The sequence below is a fragment of the Lissotriton vulgaris genome, chromosome 3_1 (genome assembly GCF_964263255.1).
Source record: "Lissotriton vulgaris chromosome 3_1, aLisVul1.2, whole genome shotgun sequence".
In the NCBI taxonomy this organism is placed as follows: Eukaryota; Metazoa; Chordata; class Amphibia; order Caudata; family Salamandridae; genus Lissotriton; species Lissotriton vulgaris.
Window position 1 is genome coordinate 1,101,306,938 of NC_141689.1, and position 25,323 is coordinate 1,101,332,260.

General features: G+C 44.9%; 1 protein-coding gene across 1 annotated transcript in view; it reads right to left on the reverse strand.

Annotated features, from left to right (window-relative positions):
- Window positions 1–25,323, reverse strand: part of LOC147727486 (alcohol dehydrogenase 1-like) — a 384,718-nt gene that overhangs the window by 25,681 nt on the left and 333,714 nt on the right. Inside the window, exon 8 of the mRNA XM_086963637.1 lies at window positions 11,641–11,779. Within this exon, the coding sequence (XP_086819763.1) occupies window positions 11,641–11,779 (139 nt within the window). The remainder of the gene's footprint in view (window positions 1–11,640; window positions 11,780–25,323) is intronic.

The following is a 25,323-nucleotide window of genomic DNA, read 5'->3' on the forward strand; positions in this document are numbered from 1 at the left end:
CACATGTCAGAGATCAGGCATTGTGCAAGCAATTGACCCACCCATGAAGCACACATCAGAGTCCCAGTTACAAATGCTGTCCAGAACCTTAAGCATAGCTGACTGCAAGCACACAGTGCCCAAGTGCAAAAAGTCACAGACTGAAGGGGCCACAACTGTGGATCAGATGAGGAGGGTGCATTACACAATTGAGGGACATGAGTCCAGGACTACAAGACCAACGTAATGTGAAAGTATGACCAGGCCGAAAGACTGCAAATAGCATGTCAGACATAGTTCACAGATTAGGTATGGACTTACCCCCTCCTTGCTGCTGTCTGGCCTTCAGTTGCCCATCCAGGTCTGGGAAGACCACCGCCAGAATCCTGAACATGTGGGGGGGCAGGGTCCGCTGTCCGCCCCTCCTGCTAGGAGGCGACATCATCAGCTGGACCCTTGCGATCCTCCGAGTCCAGCCCCGAAGGTCCTGCCACCTCTTCTGGCAGTTGCAGATCGGGCGCTTGTAGACCCCCACTGATCTAACTTTGCGGGCGATGGTCAGCCAGATCTCCTGCTTCTGGTGAGCATCAACCTGTGAGGATGACAAAGAGAAAAGGACATTACCACACATGCCACATATTTGTGCTGCACATAGTTGGATATACATGTAGTCTTCACAAAGGTAAACAAGGTACACAGGTAGTGCACCCATGGAAATGGACAATTGTCCTGCATGTCTGACATGGTTAACACTGCCTGGGAAGTAAAAGCTTGCACAACTGCACTTTTGCAGCAGGACACCTGTTTATCACATGTACCTACACACTTTGGGGCTTGAAAGTAATCAGTGCATATGCTTGCCACTGGTGTACATGCTGCTAGTACTGCTAGTCAGACAACTTGCACAATTAGGAAGGCAGTGGACTGCACACTCACCTGCTCCCCTGGTTTCCCATGCAGCTTGCTGTACTGTGAAAGGAGCCCGTCCAGCAGGGCCTGGTTCTCCTCCTTTGTGAAGGCTGGGGCTCTCTCTAGAGTACGTGTCAAAGCAGTAGCCAGAGGATGCAGACACAGCAGCAGTGGTAGAGAAGTGGTCCTGTAGCAAGTAGTGCAGGCAAGTGAGCTCAATGGGGCCCAGAGATGAAAAAGCCTCTAGAATCACATGGGGCTGAAACATGGTGACCAACACTGAACAACACTAGTACGGTGGATTAGTGGCTGGATCCACGCACGCAAAACCTTTGTTTGTAACTTCATACATCACAATTTTTTCCATTAAACACTAGCCTTTGAGTAGTGTGAGGGATTTTAACTCACAGCACTTGAGCACAGACACACCCTCTTATTTTTCATCTCTGGACACTACTGGGAAACCAGCTGGTCTACCTCTACGTGGAGGCACATCATATTTACAACAATGAAGACCCACTGGTAATGCTGCTACAGTACACTGAGGCAGAGAACCAAGATGTACTGCCCTACACCTGTGTACGTATGTGAGGGTTTCTCTGATGGTAACACAACATGTAAAGACCCTGGTTACACAGGATGAGTGATCCATTCCCCCTCCTTGATTATTGTATCAATGGTTCATATACATGACATTTGCAACTTTACGTCAGGATGCGTACACTGCATTGTCCTTAAGTCGTCACGGACAGAGATTGATCTTGTTGTTGCACATTGTCAAGCCAACGTGAAACATTTCAATGTGCATGTCAAACTATGTGCATGAACAGCTCATGTATGGATTTGACTATACATGGTCATTGCTACTCAAGGGCCATCACGTGGCTGACACAGGTATGTCATTCCTGTTCACATTTGACTCTGCTTCCCTGTGAGCGAGTGTGCCTGTGCTGACAAGATGGCTGACAATGCAGTCCTGGAGTTTGTTGGTGCCCACTTCCCATCATGGCCTTGTGCTCCCCACAACAGAGCCCAGTGTCAGACATCTTGTCAGTTCTTTTCCACTCCCTGTGAGGTGAGCATGGTTCAGTGTGAGCATGCTGGGCCATGTAGGTGGGTGGGGATTGTCAGTGACTGCAACTCCCAATATGCTCTTGGCTACACCCCCCTTCCCAGTATGCCCTCACTTCCCTCCTTTTGACTCTGCTTCCCTGTGTGGGAGTGTGCCTGTGCTGACACGATGGCTGACAGTGCAGTCCTGGTGTTTGTTGGTGCCCAGTTCCCAGCAGGGCCTTGTGCTCCCCACAACAAAGCACAGTGTCAGACATCTTGTCAGTTCTTTTCCACTCCCTTTGAGGTGAGCATGGTTCAGTGTGAGCTTCCTGGGCCATATATGTGGGTGAGTATTGTCTGTGACTGCAACTCCCACCATGCTCTTGGCTAAACCCCCCTTCCCAGCATGCCCATACTTCCTTCCTTTTGACTCTGCTTCCCTGTGAGGGAGTGTGCCTGCGGTGACAAGATGGCTTACAGAGCTGTCCTGGTGTTTGTTTGGCTACAAGTCCAAATAGAGCCCCTGTGCTTCAACACAGCAGAACCCAGTGGGGTGTATCTTTGGGTAATATTTCAATCAAGTGTGAGGCAATGCATTATCCCCGGTGAGTTGTGTAGAGTTTGTGTTGAGGGGTGTGTGTGACGAAACATGCTGGTAAGTAGAGCCGTCAGTACTCCTTCACACCCGGCCAGACAGCCCCCCATGAAACATGCTTCTGTTGCAGGGCATGCAAGTTGGCTTTCAGGATGTCAGGCAGTGGTGTCCTGCTTCTGTTCCGAGCACAACCCCTACCAGGGCCTTGTGCTCCCCACGTACAACCCAGTGTCAGCCATCTTGTCAGTTATTTTCCACTCCCTGTGATGTCAGCATGGTTCAGAGGGGTCTTGATGGGCCACTTGGGAAGGGGAGCATTATCTGTGACTACAAACCCCATCATGATTTTGTATTCGCTCACTTCACCAGCATACCCAGTATTCCTTCCTGTCAGTCAGCTTCACTGTGAGGTAGTGTGTTTGTGGTGGCAAAATATCTGAAAGTGTTTATTTAGATCTTTGCCACTGCCTTGCTCTATTTGTTGTTAGGTTTGTACATGTCATGACGCAGTTACAAATCACTATGAGATGGCGGGTATTGTATTTGTCTGACTAGCAGACACATCTTGATTATCTTTTGGTTACTGTGGCTTTGCTAACGGTGCATGGTTTCACTGTCCCCTTGACAGTGATGTGTATGTGTAGCTACACAATATTGAGTATATCAGCTGTGTACTCACCAGGCTCTGGTATGTCTGATAGACCATGGATGCTCTCTGGTGGTAGAATGTTCCGCACCTTCTCCTCCCAGGACCTGAAGTATACTGGTTTGGCAGGAGGGCCACCGCCAGTGCGCTGACTCAAGGTGTGTTACTTCTCAAGGAGCTTCTTGACCCTCTTGTGCACATCATACCACCTGTTCTGGATGTCGTCCTTTGTGCGCAACATTGGTGCTTGTGCGTTCACCTTGTCCACAATCCTCGCCCACATCTTTGTTTTCTGTGACATGGGGTCCTTTGTACCAATGTATCAAACAAATGTGGCTCCACTCTGAGGATTTCATCTACCAGGACTTCTAACTCACTATCTGTAAACTTTGGATTTTTCTTAGGGTGCATGGTGATGGGTGGTGGTGGGGAGTGATGTGTGTGTGAGGGTGCAAGTGAGGGTGGGTGAGTGTCAGTTTTCCTAGGTGTATGTGAGAGTGCTTTTGGAGAGGTGCTAATGGTGTGAAGGTCGTGTGATGGATGAGTAGTGAGTGTGTCTTTGGTTGTTGTCTGAAGGTGTTCTGTTCTGGCTGGCTGGTCTGTTGTATTTGTAAAGGATCATGGTAGTGATTTTTGTCCTTTATATAGGTGGAGTTGTGGTTGTGTCTTTGTTACACGTTTTTTTGTATGTATTGACTTTGTCATTGCTTGTTTTGTCCTTTATTGTAGTTTTTCCTGTGTTTTTTGGGCATGTAGGAGACGTTCTTCTGACAGAGTTGAACGCTGATGTTGGCTCGTGCAGGCTTCTCCAGGTCTTTCACGCTGACTTTCTTCTGTGTTGCATACGCATCAGTCGCGGTTTTCTGTGCATGTTGGTCATGCAGCTTGGGCTCCATGCGAGTCGGTCTGGTTTCACAAGCATTGCTTCGTACTGTGCGGGTCAGACGTCGCAGGTACGTGTCAGTCGGGTTCATTCCTGGTTCGTGTCGGTCGGTGCGACTCGCGTCCTTTTTCCGGGAGAATCACTGGTTTCCGTTAAGCATTGGCGAAATTTGCGAATTCACGTACCGCGAATTTGCGGATTTCCCTGCGAAATTGCAAAAAAAATCCACGAATTCGCAAATTTTCCCACGAAATCGCAGATTTGTTTGCGATTTGCCCTGAAGTACTTTCTACTGGCTAATCCAGTAAGTGCTCCCTCATTGGGTAAATGTATAGTGCTTTTACTACACTGCAGCTGCTTAAAGGGCCAGAAGACGTGTCTCCAGTGACCATGTGTGCCTGTAACACAGGCACAGGCACACATGGACACTGGAGACACATCTTCTGGCCCTTTACGCAGCTACAGTGTAGTAAAAGCACTATGGGGCAGATTTACAAGCCGCTTGCGCCTCTTTTGCGCCGCAGTTGCGTCACTTTTGTGACGCAGCGGCAGCACAAAAGATGTGCCATGGTGCTGGGTATTAATAACGTGACGCATCTGAGAGATGCGTCACGGTGTAAAGCCCTGCGCCATCAGGAGGCGTTCCAGCGCAGGGGAGGGCGTTCCTGCGCAGAACCACCTCCTAAAAGTGGCTGAGTGAAATCTACAAGATTTTACTTAGTCACTTTTAGGCCAATGCTGCGTCAAAACCCTGCGCCTGCTTGAAGCAGGCGCAAGGCTTGACGCAGCATTGGGGAGATAGGGCCCCCCAGAGCATTGCTGGAGCTGCGTCCAGTAATGCTGAGAGATGCGTCACGTTGTAAAGCCCTGCACCATCAGGAGGCGTTCCGGCGCAGGGGATGGCGTTCCTGCGCAGGAACGCCTCCTAAAAGAGGCTGAGTGAAATCTACAAGATTTCACTCTGTCACTTTTAGGCCAATGCTGCGTCGAAACCCTGCGCCTGCTTGAAGCAGGCGCAAGGCTTGACGCAGCATTGGGGAGATAGGGCCCCCCAGAGCATTGCTGGAGCTGCGTCGCGCTTGCGACGCAGCTCCAGTAATGCGCTGCTTTTACGGAACAGATGCGTGACGCATCTGTGCCGTTTTTGCCACATGGTGCGCCGCATTGTAAATGCGGCGGACCATGGGTGGCGGAGCTGCGGCGCACAATAACTGGCGCATCCCTGGGGATGCACCAGTTATTGTAAATCTGCCCCTATACACTTAGCCAACGAGGGAGCACTTACTGATTAGACAGTAGAAAGTACTCCAGTTGAGTAGAGGTATTGCACAAAACGGTGGCATCTTCGTGGACAAACATGCAGGGCGGGATTCATTCTGCCCCCTGTTAGAATCGTTTTTTGTGCCCTTCTGCCCTCTGTTAGACTCGTTTTTCCCTTGTTTTTCTGCCCTTCTGCCCTCTGTTAGACTCGTTTTTCCCTTGTTTTTCTGCCCTTCCCCCCGTTAGACTCGTTTTTTGTGCCCTTCTGCCCTCTGTTATTCCCTTGTTTTTCTGCCCTTCTGCCCTCTGTTAGACTCGTTTTTTGTGCCCGTCTGCCCTCTGTTAGACTCGTTTTTGTGCCTTTCTGCCCCCTGTTAGACTCGTTTTTTGTGCCCTTCTGCCCTCTGTTAGACTCGTTTTTCCCTTGTTTTTCTGCCCTTCTGTCCTCTGATAGACTGCTTTTTGTGCCTTTCTGCCCTCTGCATCACCACATCATCACTCAGCGCTACCCCAGCATCACTCAGCGCAACCACATTATCACTCAGCACCAGCACATTATCACTCAGCACCACCACATTATCACTCAGCATCACCACAGCACCACTCAGCACCACCACAGCATCACTCAGCACCACCACATTATCACTCAGCACCACCACAGCACCACTCAGCCCCTGGTCCCGGCCCGTCCGCGACTGGCCGGGACCAGGGGCCACATCCCCTGCCCCCTTGTTGTCATACACGCCTGCACAACTCCTCGCCTGCACCGCTGAGGTGTCTGTTTCCCATACCCTCATGCAGCATCTTGTTGCATTAGATATCTATGTCCCCCATTCAGACCGTGTTGTGTTTCCACGCCCAACTCCTCCCCTGCCTACGCTGGACACCGGATCTCCCCCCATAGGACCCTCATCACCCCCTCACACTGCTTCTGCCTATCTCCTCAACACTCGCTCGGCAGGCAAGCACCAACTTGACCTGTTTAACCTTCTAACCACAGACTCCCCAGATTTTCTGTTCCTAACGGAAACTTGGTTTTCTGAGGCTTCTCTCCCCAACATTCTTGCCATCCTTCCCGACTCTTATTATGCCCTCCGGGCTGACCGCCCCGTGGGCAAGACCGGGGGGTTGTCGCTATGATTGTTCGATCTACTATTCAATTCCAGCTTCTCCCCCAAGCATCTATAGCTGGGGTGGACTTTCTGGTCGCCCGCTCCTCTAATCTTTCCGCACCTCTCACTGTCGTCCTTGTCTACCGCCCTCCCCTGAACATGCCCCTGTTTGTGGCCTCCCTGCAGGAACTCCTCGCCACGCTTGTAGTTAATAACTCCTCTGTTCTCCTGCTTGGTGACTTTAACTACTGGCCTGGCGACCCCAGGGAGTACTCAGCGTCCAAGGACTTCACGGCCACTCTCCTATGTCTCAACCTTAAGTCCCACGTATTGGTCCCTACTCACAATCTTGGACACATTCTGGACCAAGTCTGGTCATCCCAGGACATAGTTTCCCCCCCCCAGCATCCTCCCTTGTACATGGTCTGACCATTCTCTCATTTCCTTCACCATCAACATTGGTTCCCCTTACAATGTTTTCTCACGTAGCTGGAATCGTGCTGACTTGTCCTCCCTCTCTCACTCCCTTGCTTCTTCTCCCCCAGACCTCACTGGCATTTCACTTGACTCACAGGCCGCTGCAGTTGGCAACTGGCTATCTTCCGCATGTGATTTAGTAGCCCCCCTCAAGTTAGTCAAGTCCATTCGCCCTCATGAGGCTCACCGTTGGTTCAACTCGGAGCTCAAGACCCTCAAATTGGAGCTTAGACGCTAGGAGCGCCTTTGGCGCCGTAGCTACCGCCCCGACCTCAAGGCCAAACACAAATCTCTTCTTAAGGAGTACAAGAAGGCCATTCTGGCCACAAAGACCAAGTATTTCTCCGAACAAGTGGCTCTTTCGGCTAACAAATCCAAAGAAATCTTCTCCTTGGTCAACAACTTGGCCACCTCTGATCGTGCTTGCCCTCACTTCACTCCCTCCCAGGCTCTTTGCTCTTCGCTAAACAACTTCTTTATCGAGAAGATTGTTAAAATTAAATCCAACATCTCGGTCACTCCTTTTACTCCACTTCACTCTGTCCCCTCTGCGCCTAAATCTTCCTTTTCTTCTTTTCCCCCCCTCTCCTTGGACTCTTTCCTAGCTCTGCTCACTAAAACCAAGTCTGGCTCCCCCTCTGATTGTGCCCCTGCCCGCATTCTTAAAACTCTTTTTTCTTCCTGTCCTGCTACCCCTCTCTCCCTCCTTAATGCCTCTCTTTCCACCGGATTGGTCCCTTCTTCATTCAAATCTGCTATTGTTTCCCCTATTCTTAAAAAACCTGGTCTTGATTCTTCTCTCCCTTCTAACTTTAGACCTATCTCTCTTCTTCCCTATCTTGCTAAAATTCTGGAATCTTACGTCACCTCCTGTCTCTCTGCTTATGTTGAACAGAACCAACTCCTTGCTTCTCACCAAGCAGGTTTCCGCTCGGGTCACTCGACCGAAACCGTGGTGCTAGCCGTCCTTGACGAGCTTAAAGCCAAGGCCGACGTCAACTCTCCCCAAGCTTTGATTCTCCTCGACCTGTCCGCTGCGTTTGACACGGTCGACCATAACATTCTTTTGGACCGTGTCAGCGCAGCGGGCATACGAGGCCCTGCCCTCTCCTGGATCACGTCCTTCTTGACAGGACGTTCTCAAGCTGTTCACCTCCCCGGCTTTTCCGCTCCCCCCCTCCCGGTGCCCTGTGGGGTCCCCCAAGGTTCCTCCCTTTCTCCCCTTCTTTTCAATCTTTATATCCATCCACTTATCTCTTCCCTCCTTGAGCTGGGGGTCTCTGTGTATAACTACGCAGATGACCTCCAGCTCGTCTTTGATCTTTCCTCTCCTTCTCACTCCCTATCTTTCTTCCACTCCACCATGGTCTTTATTTCTGGGTGGATGAGCGCCAACCACCTCAAGCTCAATCCAGATAAGACTGAGCTTGTCCTGACGGGCGGCTCATCCAGCCCTTGGTCCCCTGCCTTCTGGCACCCTATCCTTGGCCCCCCTCCCACTCCTGTTCCCTCCGTCAAAACACTGGGCATCAAGGTCAGTCAGGACCTGTCCATGCACGACCAGGTCAGTGCCGTGGTGTCCTCCTGTTTCCTCTCCCTCCGGATGATCCGGAAAATCTCCCGCTTCTTTTCTCTTGACTCCCTCAAAATCATTATTTCCGCCCTTATCACTTCCCGCCTTGATTATGGCAATAGCTTGTTCGCAGGCATTCCTGCTTACGAAACCCGCCGCCTTCAAGCTATCCAGAATCAGGCTGCCCGTCTCATCTTTCACTTGCCCAAAACCCATCACATCACTCCCGTCCTCAAATCCCTCCACTGGTTACCCATCCTGCAGAGATCTTTGTTCAAACTAGGGTGCCTTGTTTATCGGGCCCTTGATCACTCTGCACCGGCTTTCATCAATTCTCTGATTTCCCTTCACACCCCTGCCCGCACTCTCCGTTCATCTTCCTCTGCCCTCCTCACTGTTCCCCGTTTCCACAAATCTCGCACTGGTGGAACCAGATTTTCTGTTCTTGTACCCCGGTTCTGGAACTCCCTTCCTCTCTCTATGCGTTCGATCCCTATTTTTTCACACTTCCGTAAAGCGCTCAAAACTTTCCTGTTTGCCCTGGCCTACCCCCGCTAAATCTCCTGGCCCTGTCTGTTCTGTTCTTTAGAGCTCTCAGCGCCAGGAAGCCGTTTTGGCCATCGTGCGCTCTACAAATAATTTCATTCATTCATTCATTCATTCACCACAGCATCACTCATCACCACCACAGCATCACTCAGCACCACCACAGCACCACTCAGCACCACCACAGCATCACTCAGCACCACTCAGCACCACCACAGCACCACTTAGCGCCACCACAGCATCACTCAGTGCCACCACAGCATCACTCAGCGCCACCACATTATCACTCAGCACCACCAAAGCACCACTCAGCACCACCACAGCATCACTCAGCACCACCACAGCATCACTCAGCACCACCACAGCATCACTCAGCACCACCACAGCACCACTCAGCACCACCACAGCACCACTCAGCACCACCACATTATCACTCAGCACCACCACAGCATCACTCAGCAGCACCACTCAGCACCACCCCAGCATCACTCAGCACCATCTCAGTATCACTCAGCACCAACACAGCACCACTCAGCATTACCACAGCACCACTAAGCACCACCTCAGCACCACTCAGCGCCACCCCAGCATCAATCTGCGCAACCATTCAACAACAACTGGTTCAAATATGTTCTCTCAATGTTTCAAGCTTTATTACAAATGTCACAAAAAGATGTTAATATTTCACTTCTGTTCTTGGATTTTCGTCACAATAAAATACACTGAACATAATCTTCACAAAAGTTATTTACAAAAGTTTAAGCTATTGCCATTATAAATTAAAATCACTTTTATTTAAGTATTAATTATTTACAAAAATTAAAAGCCATTGTAATTTGTAATATCATTACATCTAAGTCGCGTAAATACAAAACATGTTGCTTTACAAATGCTATAGGTGTCACATTTGCGAAAGTTATAACTATTGGCATTGTAAATGACAAAGCTATTAATTTAGCTATTTTCAAAACCAACACATAAATAAAAAAAATTGTCATTTACAAGACCAATAGCTCAAACTTTCCTAATGCGAGACCTATTGCATTGCAAATGCTTGTTTTTATATCTGTCAGTGCTTCCTGTTGAGGTTTAATTTTCGTGACAGGCGCCTCATTGCCTACTTGTAACTATTCTCTGACCTGCAACGAGGCGCCAGGAAGCACTTACAGGGTTACAGCAGCAGGTGCCCAAGTTAAAGTTAATTTCTTTGTAACCCTTTTGGAAAAGGTTACAAAAAATTAGCTTTAACTTTTGCACCTGCTGCTGTAACACTGTAAGTACTTGGCTGAAAATTCGTCTCCGCTGATTCCCGGATTTTACCACGATTTCGCGTGATTCGCGGATCGCGAAAGTGCGGAAAATCCGCAAATTCCACGAGCGGAATGAATTTTCAGCCCATGCTTACTTAGTTTCCGTACGGCTCGGTTGTACAGCTTGTATTCCGTACGGCTTGGTTGTACGTCACAGGCGTTGCATCATACTCCACAGCTCATACAGCGCCTGTACGTGTCGGTCGGACTCCGTTCCTGGTCCGTGTCCGTCGTTCCTTTTCCAATAGGAATCGGCCCCAAAGTGTAGGAGCGAATTCACAAATGTGGATTTACTAATGTGTAAATTTATCTTTGAGAATAGGCCCCACTGTTTTATTCTTTAAAAAAAATAAATCCCCACTTTATGCGGTTGTTTCTGAAAAACAAAAATAAATGCTGAGTGACATGGTAGCCCACTAAGGATTCAGCTGTGATTAAATGATATCACCACCCTATCACAACTGTGAAATCGATGGGCAATTATGTACTATATAGAGACAGTTTGTTTTTTCACTGCGCACCCTGTGCTACATAGCACCCTTTGATATGATTGATCAATATTAGCATGCTGGCTGGAAGAAGCCACCTCAAATTGTGGCTGTGATCATTAGAATTGATGTATAGACAGGAAGTAGAAACCTGCCGTACTCTGGCGTCTATGTACACACAGCTTGCAGTGCCAGACTGGCACTTGATAGAATTCCTTTGTTTATTTGTTGATTATATCCCCATGTTAGAAGGAAGAACTCCTGAAATGCAGTAGGGCACTATGGTGGCATAAAATGATTAGTTAATAAAATAAGAAATGCGAATTTTGACACATGGACAATAAATATGTTAAAAAAACAATAAGGAAATGTGTGTTTGTACATAGAAAAATTAAACCATTTTAAGCATTTTCAGCCCATCGCTGTGCAGTTGGAAACTGACCCACATCATTCTTGAGCAATTCCAATTGTGTACTGCGTTACAGTTTCTGTATTACTCATTTGGGTTTAAAGAAGTGTTGATGAGTGTGTGATAGACATTGCAAAACCTATATAAATATCCACAGATTGAACCTGTGTGAAGATTTGCCTCATTTGCACTGCATTACTCTAACCATTACACTTGCACTTCTCTGTTATCTTCCACAATTACATATATCTTTATGTCTGTCTATCTCTCCTGCAAGGTCTCTCTCTCGCTTTCTCTGTGCCCTCCACAAGCCCCTTGATACACTGAGTAAGGGTATGGGTGAAAAACACATAAAATTGAAAACATTGATGCATATGGCACATGATTTAATTAAACTCACCTCTTGCCAGAGGTCAGGAGATCAAATCCATCATTTATTTTAGCAAAAGGTAAGGTGTTGGTCACCAGTCCATTAAGGTCAAATTTTTTAGCCATGAAATCAGACACCAATTTAGGGACAGTATCTTTTGTCTTAAAGCCTGAAATAACAAAATTGGATAAATTATTGCACATGCAGGAAGGAAATATGGGAAAATTTTAATACATTTATCGATAACTTTCCATTTTTAAAACATTCATAAAGCCTTCACCTTGAACAGTGTCCTGAGTGGCCCGTCTTGCTCTAAAACAAACTCGATTTTTTATTTTTACTTTCAGGTTTTACATATAGCTCTAGCTCTGGAGGCCAACCGAACGAGTACGATGCATTTGAATGCATCCGGATACGATTCGGTCGGACTCCCTTTGACTTCAATGGGAGCCTGTGTACCGAACGTGTACACAGGCTCGTAATAAAGAAAGGGGTGACTGTGGAAAATCGTGCACCCTGTGTCGGGCACCCCTTGGTGCCTGCCACAATGTACGTGGTTGGGAAGAAGGGACCCAAGGGTACCCCGAAGGTGAAGAGGGGCCAGCTATGCCACCCCAAAGACTGATTCTGGCAACCTTTTTGTTCTGGGAAAACTGAATCGAAAAGGCTGTCATTCATTGTACTTGTTTGCTCAGAAAAACTAGCCCATTGAGCTGTACGACTCGGCTCCGGAAATCTCTCTATCTCACCGAATGCCTTCTGGAACCGATTTGGTCAGCATTAAGGGTTTCCAGGCATCATACTTGGTCATTCGGAAATGTGAACGATTCGGTCAGAAACAAGGGCTCCGAATTGGTTTTGGCAAAGCCAAATCTGATTCAGAGCCCTTACAACTGTGATTGGAATAAGGGCCAACGTTGTGGTCTGTTGGCATTTTGACTTCCTTAGTTGATGTCAGGATAACAGGCTGTAAAGAGATATATTTTCATTCTACTTCAAAATCTTGGCTGACCTAATACTTAAACTATAGAGTGCACAATGGAATTGCAAAAGCTGATATTCTGCCAGTATGTCACAACTGCAAATTTCGGGATTTAGGGGTTTAGTAAACAGGGTACTCTGCCACAAACGTGATGGACTACCCTGTCCTTCAAACTCCTAGTCCCTCCCTCCACATTTAGACACTGGCAAACCCAAAGCTTTTCGTCAATGAAGCCCACATTGGCTAAGTCAATAGAAAGATTATTTGAAAGGCCCAGTGCATAGCCATTGGAGGAAAGGGTATTACACTCTGCCCTATTTTTTTAATATGATGTCATGGTCTTTTTTTTCTGTCTGTCACCATTAGTAAAAACCTGGTGATGAGGGGGCAGAAAACAAATAATGACCCCAATACCCTGGGAGAAAACTCCACTTTGGGAGGTTTTAGGAGAAACAAAATGTTTTAAAAGTTTGGAGGTCAGCCATCAAAACCGATGGCGGGCAGCCACCAAACTTTTTATTCTTTGAAGGGAACCACCGTCATTGCAGTCTCTTTCAATGTAAAGTTCCTTTCAACGTATAGAGATGACTGCTAGGTTGGTGGTCATTTCGAAATTTGGCAGATAGTAGCCTAATAGAGTGGTGGATATAATCTTGTCCGCCACCCTGTTGATCTGTACTCCATCCATCAAAATGTAAATCAGGCCCTTAGGTTGTGTGGGAGTTTGTGGTAATCACTCGCTACAAAGTAGGTGAACATCTACAAACTGACATGCAAATTTGCTCCTGTCAAAAGCAAGAGTAGGCACATTTCCAAAGTCAGAACAGGGGGGAAAGACTCCAGTATGGAACGAGGCGTAGCAGGAAATGTTTCTCCATGGTGAAAAATGTAGATGTGTTAATGTACATTTGAGTATGTTTGCAGGTTCCCAAGGGTACTCCTAAAATTGTTTGAGTATTCAATTATTGTCAGAACGTTTCTTCAAACATAAGTAATACATTTTCATTTTACTTTTTTGAATCAAGCTGAAAAATGTATCTTTACAGCAGAAGTTGAGGAGGTTTAGGAGAATAAGCCTTTTATACGGAGTGGCAGAGGTATCATTTATATATTGAAGAATATTAGTGAACTAGAAATGTGATTGTGATATAGATCAAATTTGTCAGCTTTACTCCATGGGTGGCACTTCCAAAAGGACTCAACCAATCTGTCGCTTATGTGTTGATCCCTATCACACCAAAATAAAGATTATTACAAGTACACAACTTTGTACTTGTAATAATATTTATTTTGATGCGATAGGGATCAACATATACGCTAAGGATCTGCTGATCTGATTTAGGGGAATGGGATGATTGACCCCTCCCTAAGCACCCATTAACTAAACAACTATAAGCAACATAATATTACCGAAATCTGAGAGCGCCACTATCTATCTAGGGTAAAATCATCCCAATCTGTCGCTGTTCAGTCAGATCTAAATGGTCAGTGACGACAAATGCCAAGGTAAGGTGGAGAACTTTAAGAGGCTTATCTTACCTCTGGAGGAGAGTAATTCTTGTCTTATGTTTCAATTTGCTGCAAGGCAATGCTGCATTAAAAGTAGAAGGATAGGCTGTTTGAGCTGAATCCTAGTATGAGGAGAATGACCATATGACAATTTTGCTTTTGAATGGAGGGATAATTCAAACGCACAAAAATGTGTTGTTAATGGAGTTGTTGAGGTGGGGATAAAGGCAGATAACCCCAGTTTAACACCATTGGTGTATCTCACAAAAAGGTTCACTAACTGATTATCGATGTAACCAACATCGATGTTCGAAATATCAAAAGAAATATCAATTGTAAAAATATCGACTCCAATACCTTAACAGGTAAGTACAAAAATCTTGAATCAAAAATATTGAGGTAAAAAATATATATGTATAATATATCGATTTAAAAACATATATAAAATATAATAATGTATAATAAATACCTCAAATATTATTGTCATTTTTGACAAAATAAATTACATTTAATATACATTTTAACTAAATATAACTTAATAATAATATATAAATGCATAAATAGAAAAATGTATACATATACATATATTTACTTAAAATAATTTAATAACTATTATCTTTATTTATTTTCAAACTTTAAACTTATATAAAATTAAATATATATATATCAATAATTTAAAAAAAACATTCTAAATGAAACTATTAAAAAAATGTTTTAGTTACATTTCCCAATACAATAGGGGGCCGATTCCGATCCTGGAAAAAGGGCTCCGATTAGCCGTACGGAGCGTTTTTCCCATTCGAATCGTACCTTGCAACGTTCCCCGTACGTACGACGAAGTACGATTCGTACCAGGAGCAGGACTCTGTACGAATCGTACAAAGACCATACAACTCGATTCTCCGCACGATTCTCCCTCGGAACCCGCTGTACGCGACATCTGTACGGATCGCGGCTGCTTTTTCCGACCCGGCGAGTACGATTCGTGTCGGATACGCACCGTACGACCCTTTTCCTACAAGAGCTGAAAACAGCCGTAAAAGCAGAGTTCGCCCCAAAACAGGTACGGAACGCCCCCCACCGGGCACGGCGCGTACCCCGCGATCTCGGGGTGTACACACCGTACCCCATGTTCGCTGGGTGTACGGTGCACACACCCTGCGATCGCGGGGTACGGCGTGTACCCCCCATGATTGCAGGGGTATGTGCCGTACCCCTGCGATCATGGGGGGTATGCGCCGTACCCCGCGATCTTGGGGTGTACGCACCGTACCCCATGTTCGCTTCGTGTATGGTGCGTACACCCTGCGATCGCGGGGTACGACGTGTACCCCCCATAATGGCAGGGGTATGCGCCGTACCCCTGCGATCATGGGGGGTACGCGCCATACGGGGTGTAGGTGATTGTGCGCTTTTCTGTTCGAATCGCCCTGACCTGACGTGGACCGTACGAATCGCGTCCTGATTCCCCAGTCTTGATCGTACTCGACGGGTCGTACGGTGTGTGTACGAGTCGTACGGTTCACGGTTTCAGTCTTGCAATACGTACGGATCGCGACGATTTGGACGGATTCATGGAATGCGGATCGTACTACGCGACTCGGATGGACAGGTACGATTCATACGGAAAGGGCTCCGGATACGTTCGTACAGACATTTTTTTACCAGGATCGGAATCGACCCCTAAGTGCAACAGTATGCAAAATGTTGGATAGCGGAGGGGTACAAATTACTATTCCCACTTCAATGAGTGCTACAGTAGGGAAAGTGTTGGATAGCGGAGGGGCAAAAATTACTATTCCCACTTAAAAAATTGCAACAGTAGGGAAAGTGTTGGATAGCTGAGGGGTAAAAATTACAAATCTCACTGCAATGATTGCAAAAGTAGGGTAAGTGTTGGATAGCGGAGGAATTACATTTACTATTCCAACTCCTGTGAATGCAACAGTGGGGAAAATGTTGGATAGCGGAGGGGTAAGAATTAATATTCCCACTGCAGTGATGGCACCAGTAGGGAAAGTGTTGGCTAGCGGACAAGCAAAAATTACTATTCCGACTCCAAAGAGTGCATCAGTATGGAAAATGTTGGATAGCGGAGTGGTAAAAATGGCTATTTCCACTCTAGTGAGTGCAACAGTAGGGAAAGTGTTGCATAGCGGAGGGGCAAAAATTACTATTCCCACTCCAAAGAGGGCAACAGTAGGGAAAGTGCTGGATAGTGGAGGGGTAAACATTGCTATTTCCACTCCATTGAGTGCAACAGGAGGGAACGTGCTGAAGAACAGAGAAGTAAAAATTACTATTCCTAGTCTAGTTATTACAACATAAGGGAAAGTGTTGGATAGCAGAGAAACAAAAATTACTAATAACACTTAAACAATTGAAAAAACCACAAACATATTACAAAATTGTATAAATCATGAAAATAAATAAACAATATTTTAAAAATATAAAATTAAATATATTAAACAAATAAAAAGAACACATATTATAATATGAATTGCATATAACAAAAATTTACAAATAATATATGCTATAAATTAATAAATACATTTATAAACAATAATTATTTAAAAGTACCAAATATTAACAAACAGAAAAAGTAATTAAAATATAAATGTAGTGTTTTTTATTTCCTACCCTATAACACCACACTAATAACAAAACACTTTAACATTTTTTATTCCATGTAGTGCCATAATTAACATAATTCATAATCTATTAATAAATCTTATTAATACAATAATAAAACAAAAAATTCATTGAGTACATATGCCTTAACACTATAATATCCACAACAAACACCTAAATTAAACTATAAAATAATAAAACACAAATAATTATTCTTTTTAAAAGAAGAACTATTACTATTAACAACCAATAATTAAATATTTCAAAATGTATTTAATAGCCACCTTTTACCCATTTAAAAGTAAACACAAAACACAAAAAATTAAACAATTACACAAAATAAATATCAAATAATTAACATTAATTAAAAACCATATAATAATTAATTAAACGCACAATACCTACCACCCTTTACTCATATAAACACCACAACTCACACCTAAAATTAATTACGCAATTACCATAATTAATTACTGATTAATTAATTCAAATAATTAACAAGTAATTATTAATTTATCAATTAAAATAGATTACTTCCCACTCTTTACACCTATAAACACCACAACAAACACCTAATGTTAATTACACAATTACCATAATTAATTACAAATTAACTAATTAAACAAATATTAATTAATTAATATTAAATTACTCTACCCATTTAACACTATAACATCTCAATTAAACAAATAATAAATACAAATATTCAACAAATGTAATATAATTAAATTACTTCCCACCCTATTCCACTATAAACCCACAACCCGCTATGGAACTAAAAATTCAAAATTCAAATAAAAAATATTAATAATGCCTAAAAATAATCAATTACTTTTATATAATTAAGTTACTTCCCCCCTAATCCCCTATAAACCCACAACCCGCTACAGATCTAAAAACGCAAAAATCCAATAAAAATATTTAATAACTACAAAAAATGTAACACTTATATTAAAAATACAAATAAATCGTAAACAAAATAACATACGTCACATACATATAAAATATGTACTAAAATACATAACATTATTAAAAAATTGATATTTTTCACAACTAAATTTTCGCAAACAGCAGTTTGATATTTTTAACATAGATATTACTTACCTAAATTCGATATTCTTGACCACGAGAATTTGTCTGTCGATATTTCTGACCCATGATATTTTTAACTCAATATTTCTGTAAATCGATATTTTTGATTCAATATTCTGACTTTGCACCTCACAAACACCCTCCATGGGTTTTCCATCACTCTTTGCAAGGAGGCATTAATATGGATAGGCAGATTCAGCAGAATGCTTCCCATCCAGGTCAAATGTGGGGCCTGCAAGACTTCACTAACCAGATATAAGTATATCTAGGTTGTGCTTGTGAGAGGATATTTGTTGTCCTATGATGGAGATCATAAATATTAAATAGTGTGCAGAGAACATGTCACTTAATTGATAGGAAACCAGCTTAGAATGGAAAAGGAGAGGCAGGGTATGCCTATGGAGGTAACAAAAGGTACAAGAGGTGAAGTTGATGACCTTGTCAAGTGGTGTAATTGAGTACTGGATCAGGTCAGATAATAGACTCTGATAGTTGTCTATTCTGCTCATGATACAGCTGTTAGTAAGGGCTTTATCCCTGAACAGAAGAGGTTGGCATATTGCTAACGTTCTGAAAATCATACCTCAATGCAGTGGTAGTGATAAAAAATCCTTTTTTCTAGTCTCATTCTGCAATTAAAAGCACACAAAGGGGCCCATTAGGATGGCGGGCGGATTGCCCCCACCAGGCTGGAGGTAGCCACTGCCGGCCTGGCAGGGGCAATCCGCCCGCAATCCTCACCTAAATAACCCCCGCCATATTAGGATGGCTGGGGGGACCGCAGCGAATGGAAAGACCGTCCGCCACTTTTCCGCCCCGGTCGCAAGGCAACCGGGGCAGAAAAGATCCAATATGGTGGCGATGTCTAATAGACACATCCAGCCATATTAACATGGGCTTTTGTAGATGTCTTTCCGTGGAGGCGATGCCGCCACGGAAAGGCATGCATTTTTCACTTTGAAGGGCCCACTGTGGGCCCCCAGAGTGAAGGAGAGGTGGGGGGTGCACACGGGGGTACCTGCGGTACCGCCCTGCGGTACCCCCACTGCGCGGTGCCTCCAGCTTTGTTTATGCACACGTGCATTTTTAGCATTGTGGCGGGGGGTGCTGAGAGCCCCGCCAGCCACAATGCTAAAAATGCAGGATACCCCCATGGGACCCCCGCCCCTATGGCGGGCAGTCCCAATTACCGATAGGATGGCGGGCGGACTAAGTCCACCCGACATCCTAATGTCTCCCAAAGTATTCTGACAACATGAGTCTGAGTCACTGGAGCGGTAAGCAGCCCTTACTGCGAATCCGTCACCCCACATGCAATTACAACGCGGTCCTTACAATGACAGTGTTGTAACAACGCATACCATTACCCCGCAATGTGTAACAACGAGTTGTGGAGGGGGTAGAAGGTGTTGGATTTAAAATCCAACACCCTTTCTACTGTCCGCACAGACTGGAATTGAAATAGTAAATTATACTATTCCAACATCCAGGGCCCCCTCCGCAAGTCGCTGTTATGACTTGTGGGACAATGGTATGCATTGTTACAACGCGGTTGTTGTAACGGTCGCGTTGTAACAACATTTGGGGTGACGGCAAGCATAATAAAGAGGCATATTCCACTGGAGCACCATCCAATGTCAGTTTGCAATTAGAGTCCTGAGTTGTAATGTCATTGGTGAGCTCAGTCAGGAAGATGAATATTTGACTGTCTTCAGTTTACGAGAGAAAAATCTGAAGAAAGAGTTGATGTCACCAACTTGTACAGGGCCTAATAAGCCTTTGATGTGCTGGCTGGTCAAAAGTCTGACTATTGGTAGAAAAAATATCGTCCGACTGAAATATTGTGCCCTGAATGATTGGCTGTAGATATTATATTATTAACTTTAATGGAACAATATTTTTGTGAACAATATTTTAATTACACAATATTTTAGTTAGAATATTTTGGTACCATTAAGTGTGTGCTACCAAGCTATTAGGGAAGTGAAGATAAGACCTCCATCGCCCCAGCTGCAGCACACTTGATATATTTACAATTTTTTGCATGTTGTTGTGGTTTTTATTAAAAATGCTTTCGCTTATATTCGGAGGAGCACTTTCAGCAACTTCAGCATAACCTCTATTAGAAGTTTAGCAAGCAAAGGGTAAGCCTTGCACTTCTCTGCTGTGCTGTCCCCAACCAATTAATGTCGGTCAGTTTTATGAAATGGAAAAAAGTTGGATAAAAGAAAAGCTTAGAGGGAAGGGGTGCCCCTTGTTTTGACCCATTGTCTGGCATCTTATTATTGTGCAATATTTCATGTATTTTAGCTTTGTTATCATTGAATAAAACAGCAACATTGTTGCAGATTTGTATCAAGGTGGGGGATTGGTCCTTTGCCTCCACTTCTCTAAGGTTATTGACTGGGTTTTCACAGTTTAAGGAGGCTATATATATTGAATGTTGACTATTTGGGTGTCATTGAACTGGTCACAGGGGACAGTGTTAAGAACTGGGGCCAAACTATATGAATTTATTCCAGGTATGAGGAAGGGAGTCAGCTGACTCCTTGCACCTAGGAGTAGGACATTTGGAAAGGGGAGTTGTGTGATTATGTGGATGAAGCTGTGGTCAGTTGAGAAGGGGTTGATGGTTCAAAGAGAGTTAAATTAGGTGTCTTTCATGGGTATAAATGCAAGAGCACGAAGGTTGTCATAGGGTTGTGTGGTTGATTGATGAGTATAGGCTAGAGAGTGTTGCAAGGAGAGATCCTAGCATCCTGCTTTTGTGACTAAATGTCTGAGTTTCAAAACTGACTGGCATGGCTTCCTCTCAGTAATTAATAGAATAGCCATCGAAATTCCAGAGTAGAAGACACAAGGAGATTTTGCTGTTACTGTAGAATACACAAAATGTGCATTTGAAAGAGAGCAGTACATCTCAGAGCTCATCAGGGCCAGAATAGCCGTAGCGGGCATTGAGTGTTTTCTAGTAGGGTGGGGGGAAGGGGTTTGCAGCAGTGGGAGCTTTTTTGTTTGTTACTGTGGGTGGATTTGCAACAATATGGAGCCTAGAACAAAAAACAGCCCACCACCTTGGAGGGGGGGGGTCCTACAAAATTGTCAGGGCTGCTTTGGGTTCCCATTCTGGCCCTGGTTGTCTTAATGCTTTGTACAAAACCCTAGAGTGGCTTATTCAGTTTTTCACAATAACGTGATCAGAGTCTTTATTAAATAATAAAACTTAGTAACACCAAATCTGTATGTCATAGTTCACAGTAACTGTAGGTACAGGCCCAGGTTCCTGCCATAAATTTGGACATATTTTGCATTTCTCATCAAATTGAATTGAATTGAATTTGGAATTTATATAGCGATTGAATGCCCGAGGGCTTCTAGGCGCTGCAGTGAAGGAATCTACTAGAAATTAGAAATAGGGGAGGATTTTGGTTGAGAAGAGCCAGCTTTTCAACGCCTTTCTGAAAGATAGTAATGTTGGGCAATTTTTTATTGGTAAAGGAAGTGAATTCCTCAGTTTTACAGTATTGAGAAGAAAGCTACTTCCTACCCAATGAACTCTCCTGAATTTGGGTGTCTGAAGGAGTTTGATCTGAGCTGAACGAAGTGTTCTGCCTGGAAGGTACCATAGCAGATGCTGTTTCAGGTATTCAGGTCCTGTTCCCTGTAAAGCCTTGAACGCTAAACACAAGGCTTTGAATTCAGATCTCTTTTTTTACCAGAAGCCAGTGTAGTTGTTTTAGGCCTTGGCACACAGACTGGAACTTAGGAATATGCGGCAGCATCCTGGTGGTGGTGTTTTGAACCCGCTGCAGTTTGAGCATGTGTTTCTGGAGGCCCAAATGAAGAGCATTTCCATATTACAGTCTGGCCAACGCTAAGGGTGTAACCAATGTTTTTACTGCAGCTGGGGGAATATAAGGTTTCACATTCCGAATTAGTTTTACTGTTAGATGCACCTGAGAGGCCACTTTGTTGGTTTGATGTTGAAAGGTGAGACTGTCATCAAAGATGACGCCATTTTTGACATTGTGCTCTGGGGTGGGAAGTATTCCCATAGCCAGAGGCCACCAGTTCTGAGACCAAAAGGAGGTGTCAGAGCCCAACTGAAGAACCTCTGTTTTGCTTCCATTAACCTTAAGGGAGTGTGCTCTCATCCAGTGATCCACTCGGGGCATACACTGATTAAAGCAGGCTGCCGTTTCCTCCAGTTTGCTTGAGATGGATACTACAATCTGGGTATCATCTGTGTAGTACACCAGCAAGAAGCCAAACTGCCTGATAACATCAGCTAAGGGAGTGACATACAGATTGAACAGTGTAGGGCTCAATGACGAGCCGTGTGGCACCCCATAAGGAAGTGAAAATTTCTCTGAACAGGAGTCACCTATCTGAACACATTGTCGCCTGTTGTTAAGGTAGGATTTGATCAAACTTGGTGCTAAGCTTGAGACTGTCAGCTTCTGGAGCCTTTGAATGAGAATGTCATGGTTCACGGTGTCAAAGGCTGCCGAAAGATCCAAAAGGATCAAGGCGGCCTTTGCACCGAAATCCAGCGTGGAGTGAAGATCCTCTGCTGCCATGACCAAGGCTGTCTCCATGCCATGCCCTTGCCGGAAGCTGTATTATGAAGAATCCAGCAGATTTTCTGAGGACACGAAGGCCGTGAGTTGGGAGTTTATGATTATTTCCAGAACCTTTGCTGGAAACGGGATCCTTTCTATGGGTCTATAATTATCGTGATCGCTGGGGTCCAGGCTTGGCTTTTTTAGCAGGGGAGGATGGAAACCTTCTTCCAAACCTCTGGGAAAATGCCTGACTTGAGGATCTCAATAAAAAGCAGGCTGAGTTGCTCGCTGATCTCATCAGCTGCCAGTTGAAAATTTTTAGGGGGTCATGGGTCTGATGGAGCCCCTGCTTTCAACGATCTGACTATCTGCAAGACCTGTTCTGCGTTAGGAGGGATAAAGACATTCAGACCATAGCCAGGCCGTTGAGGAGGTGTGGAGGGTTGATTCCCTTGAAGAGTAATACCCTTTTCTGTAGAGGAATCGTAGATAGAAAGCACCTTGTCCCCTAACAAAATCTGCGAGTTGATTGCAGAAAGCAACACTGTTGTTCAGTGCGAATGGAATGCGTAGTGTCACTAATTCCTTTAAAGTTGAAAAAAGAATTTTACTTGAGTTGCCACCTACTTAATTTTCTCTGAAAAGTAGCTGCTTTTTTCTCCAAGATCATTTTCTTTTATATTTGCTCAGAGACTGTGTTTATACAATTTTTTCGGCTTCCGTATAGTTTTTTCTGCAGTGCCTCTCTGCTTGTCTGCAGAGTTGCTTCTGGATGAGCAGTGAGCCACAGAACCAGGGTTCTTATTTCTTCAACCGTTTGCTAGTAAAGGTTTTTTCCCGGGCTAGGATGTTTACTGCAGTTTCTATCCAATTCATAAAGATCTTGGTGGCTGTATTTGCTTCGAGCATTAGGATCGGATTAGAGGCGGCTAATATTAATTGCAGCTGCTGTGGGTAAATTTCCTTCCAATTTCACCCTTTAAATGTCCTGAGGGTGGAATGAGGACGTGTACGATGGTGAGAAGAGGTAAGTACAAATCGAATGGCTTTATGATCAGACCATGGGATTAGCAGAACCTCCTGCACTTTCAATTGAGGATTAGATGTAACTTTTCCATCTAGAGTGTGCCCGGCCTCATGAGTTGGGTGCTTGACCAGCTGTTCCATCGAGACACTGGCCATCATCTCTAGGAGCGAGATTGTGTATTGGTCATTTATATTTTCTAGATGGTAGTTGAAGTCACCTAGGATAGAAAAGTCCTGGGAGTCAAAGCTAGAGTCAATAATATGACCTATTGTCTCTTTAAACTTATTTTTTACGCCTGGAGCAATGTACCATTAAATGTGTCGTTTTCGCTCATAGCAATTCTAAATGAAAGCAGTTTACATTCAGGACCACTTCCTAAAGCAGAGCTTTTTATCGACAAGGTGTCCTTGATAATAATTGCTAATCCCCCTCCCCGCTTATACTGTCTGTCATTTCTGGTTAACATGTATCCTTGAGGAATGGCTAAAGAGAGCTCGGGATCAGACGTACTATCGGCCCACGTCTAAGTGACAAAAGCCATATCTATATTGTGTGTTGCAAGGAGCTCTGCGAATTCGATGTTATGTTTAATTAGGGAGCGCACATTCAAAAGCAATCCTTGGAGGTACTTTTGCAAAGATGTTTGCGGGTATGAGGCCTGTTTCGTGCTTGAGCTGCATTTTGTTTTGGCCAAAAGAAAATCTATGTCACAAAATGAGCACACCTTAGGCTCTTTCAAGGGATAGAGTTGGGGCAGGAGACTTTCATCTGAGCGTTAAGGCTTAAGAGAGTATCTCTTGTATAGTTTAAACTGGGCCCCAATGTCGGTGGAGAACGGGACTGGGAGGATGGCCCTTGGCCCGGTCCAGGCACGGACAAGCGCAGACGGCCTTGCCTTTGGTGCGCCAGCTGCGCTCCAGCTGCGCGCGTCCGCTGTGCTTCCGTTCCGGCATGCTGCTTAAGTAGCAGTGAGTCAGGCGTCTCGCGCACGCATCAGCTGTTCCAAAACCTGAAAGTGCTAGGCAAGTGTGTCGGGTCCCTTAGCCCTCTGCAACAAAAGGCACAAGCCGCAGGGGAATGGGATGGGGGCGCACGATCAAAGCACGTTGCCACAGGGGTTTAACAAGTGAAGCCGAGCACCAGTACGTTTTTGCAACAGTGAGTCTAAAATGTAATTTGCGGGCCTGACAGGTTGGAATAAAAAAATAAAAACAAAGTGCCAATCTCAATAAAGTCTTAAGAACAAATAGCAGCAGGAAGAATGGTAGGTTGTAGAAACCTACCGCTGGTGTCTGTGTGTCCGCTCCGGCATGCTGCTTAAGTAGCAGTGTGTTGGGCGTCTCATGCACGCATCAGCTGTTCCCTAAACCGGAAGTGCTAGGCGAGTGTGTATGGTCCCTTAGCCCTCCACAACAAACGGCACAAGCCGCGGCAGAACGGGCGGACGATCAAAGCACGCTGCCACAGCCACACAAGTTTAACAAGCGAAGCCGAGCGCCAGTACGTTTTTGCAACAGTGAGTCTAAAAAGTAATTGGCTGGCCTGACAGGTTTGAATAAAAATATAAAAACAAAGTGCCAATCTCAATAAAGTCTTAAGAACATATAGCAGCAGGAAGAATGGTAGGTGTTAAAAACCTACCGCTGGTGTCCAAGGTGGTCAAGAAGTGTGGTGTGTGGTTGCAGACATATTTCCTTTGTCTAAGGATGTACGGCAGGGGAGAACCAGTTACAACTGGTACTTAAGCACTTTGTATTGCTCAGCCCCTCTCCCTATTCACAGGACAGGCTAGGGACATCAGACGCACCACAGGGGGCAGAGCCAGCATTGTGCAGGGAAGGCACAGTCCTATGCAGGTTCCAGGTTCACTCAACCCTCCCATCTACATGCAGATCTCCCCATTCACC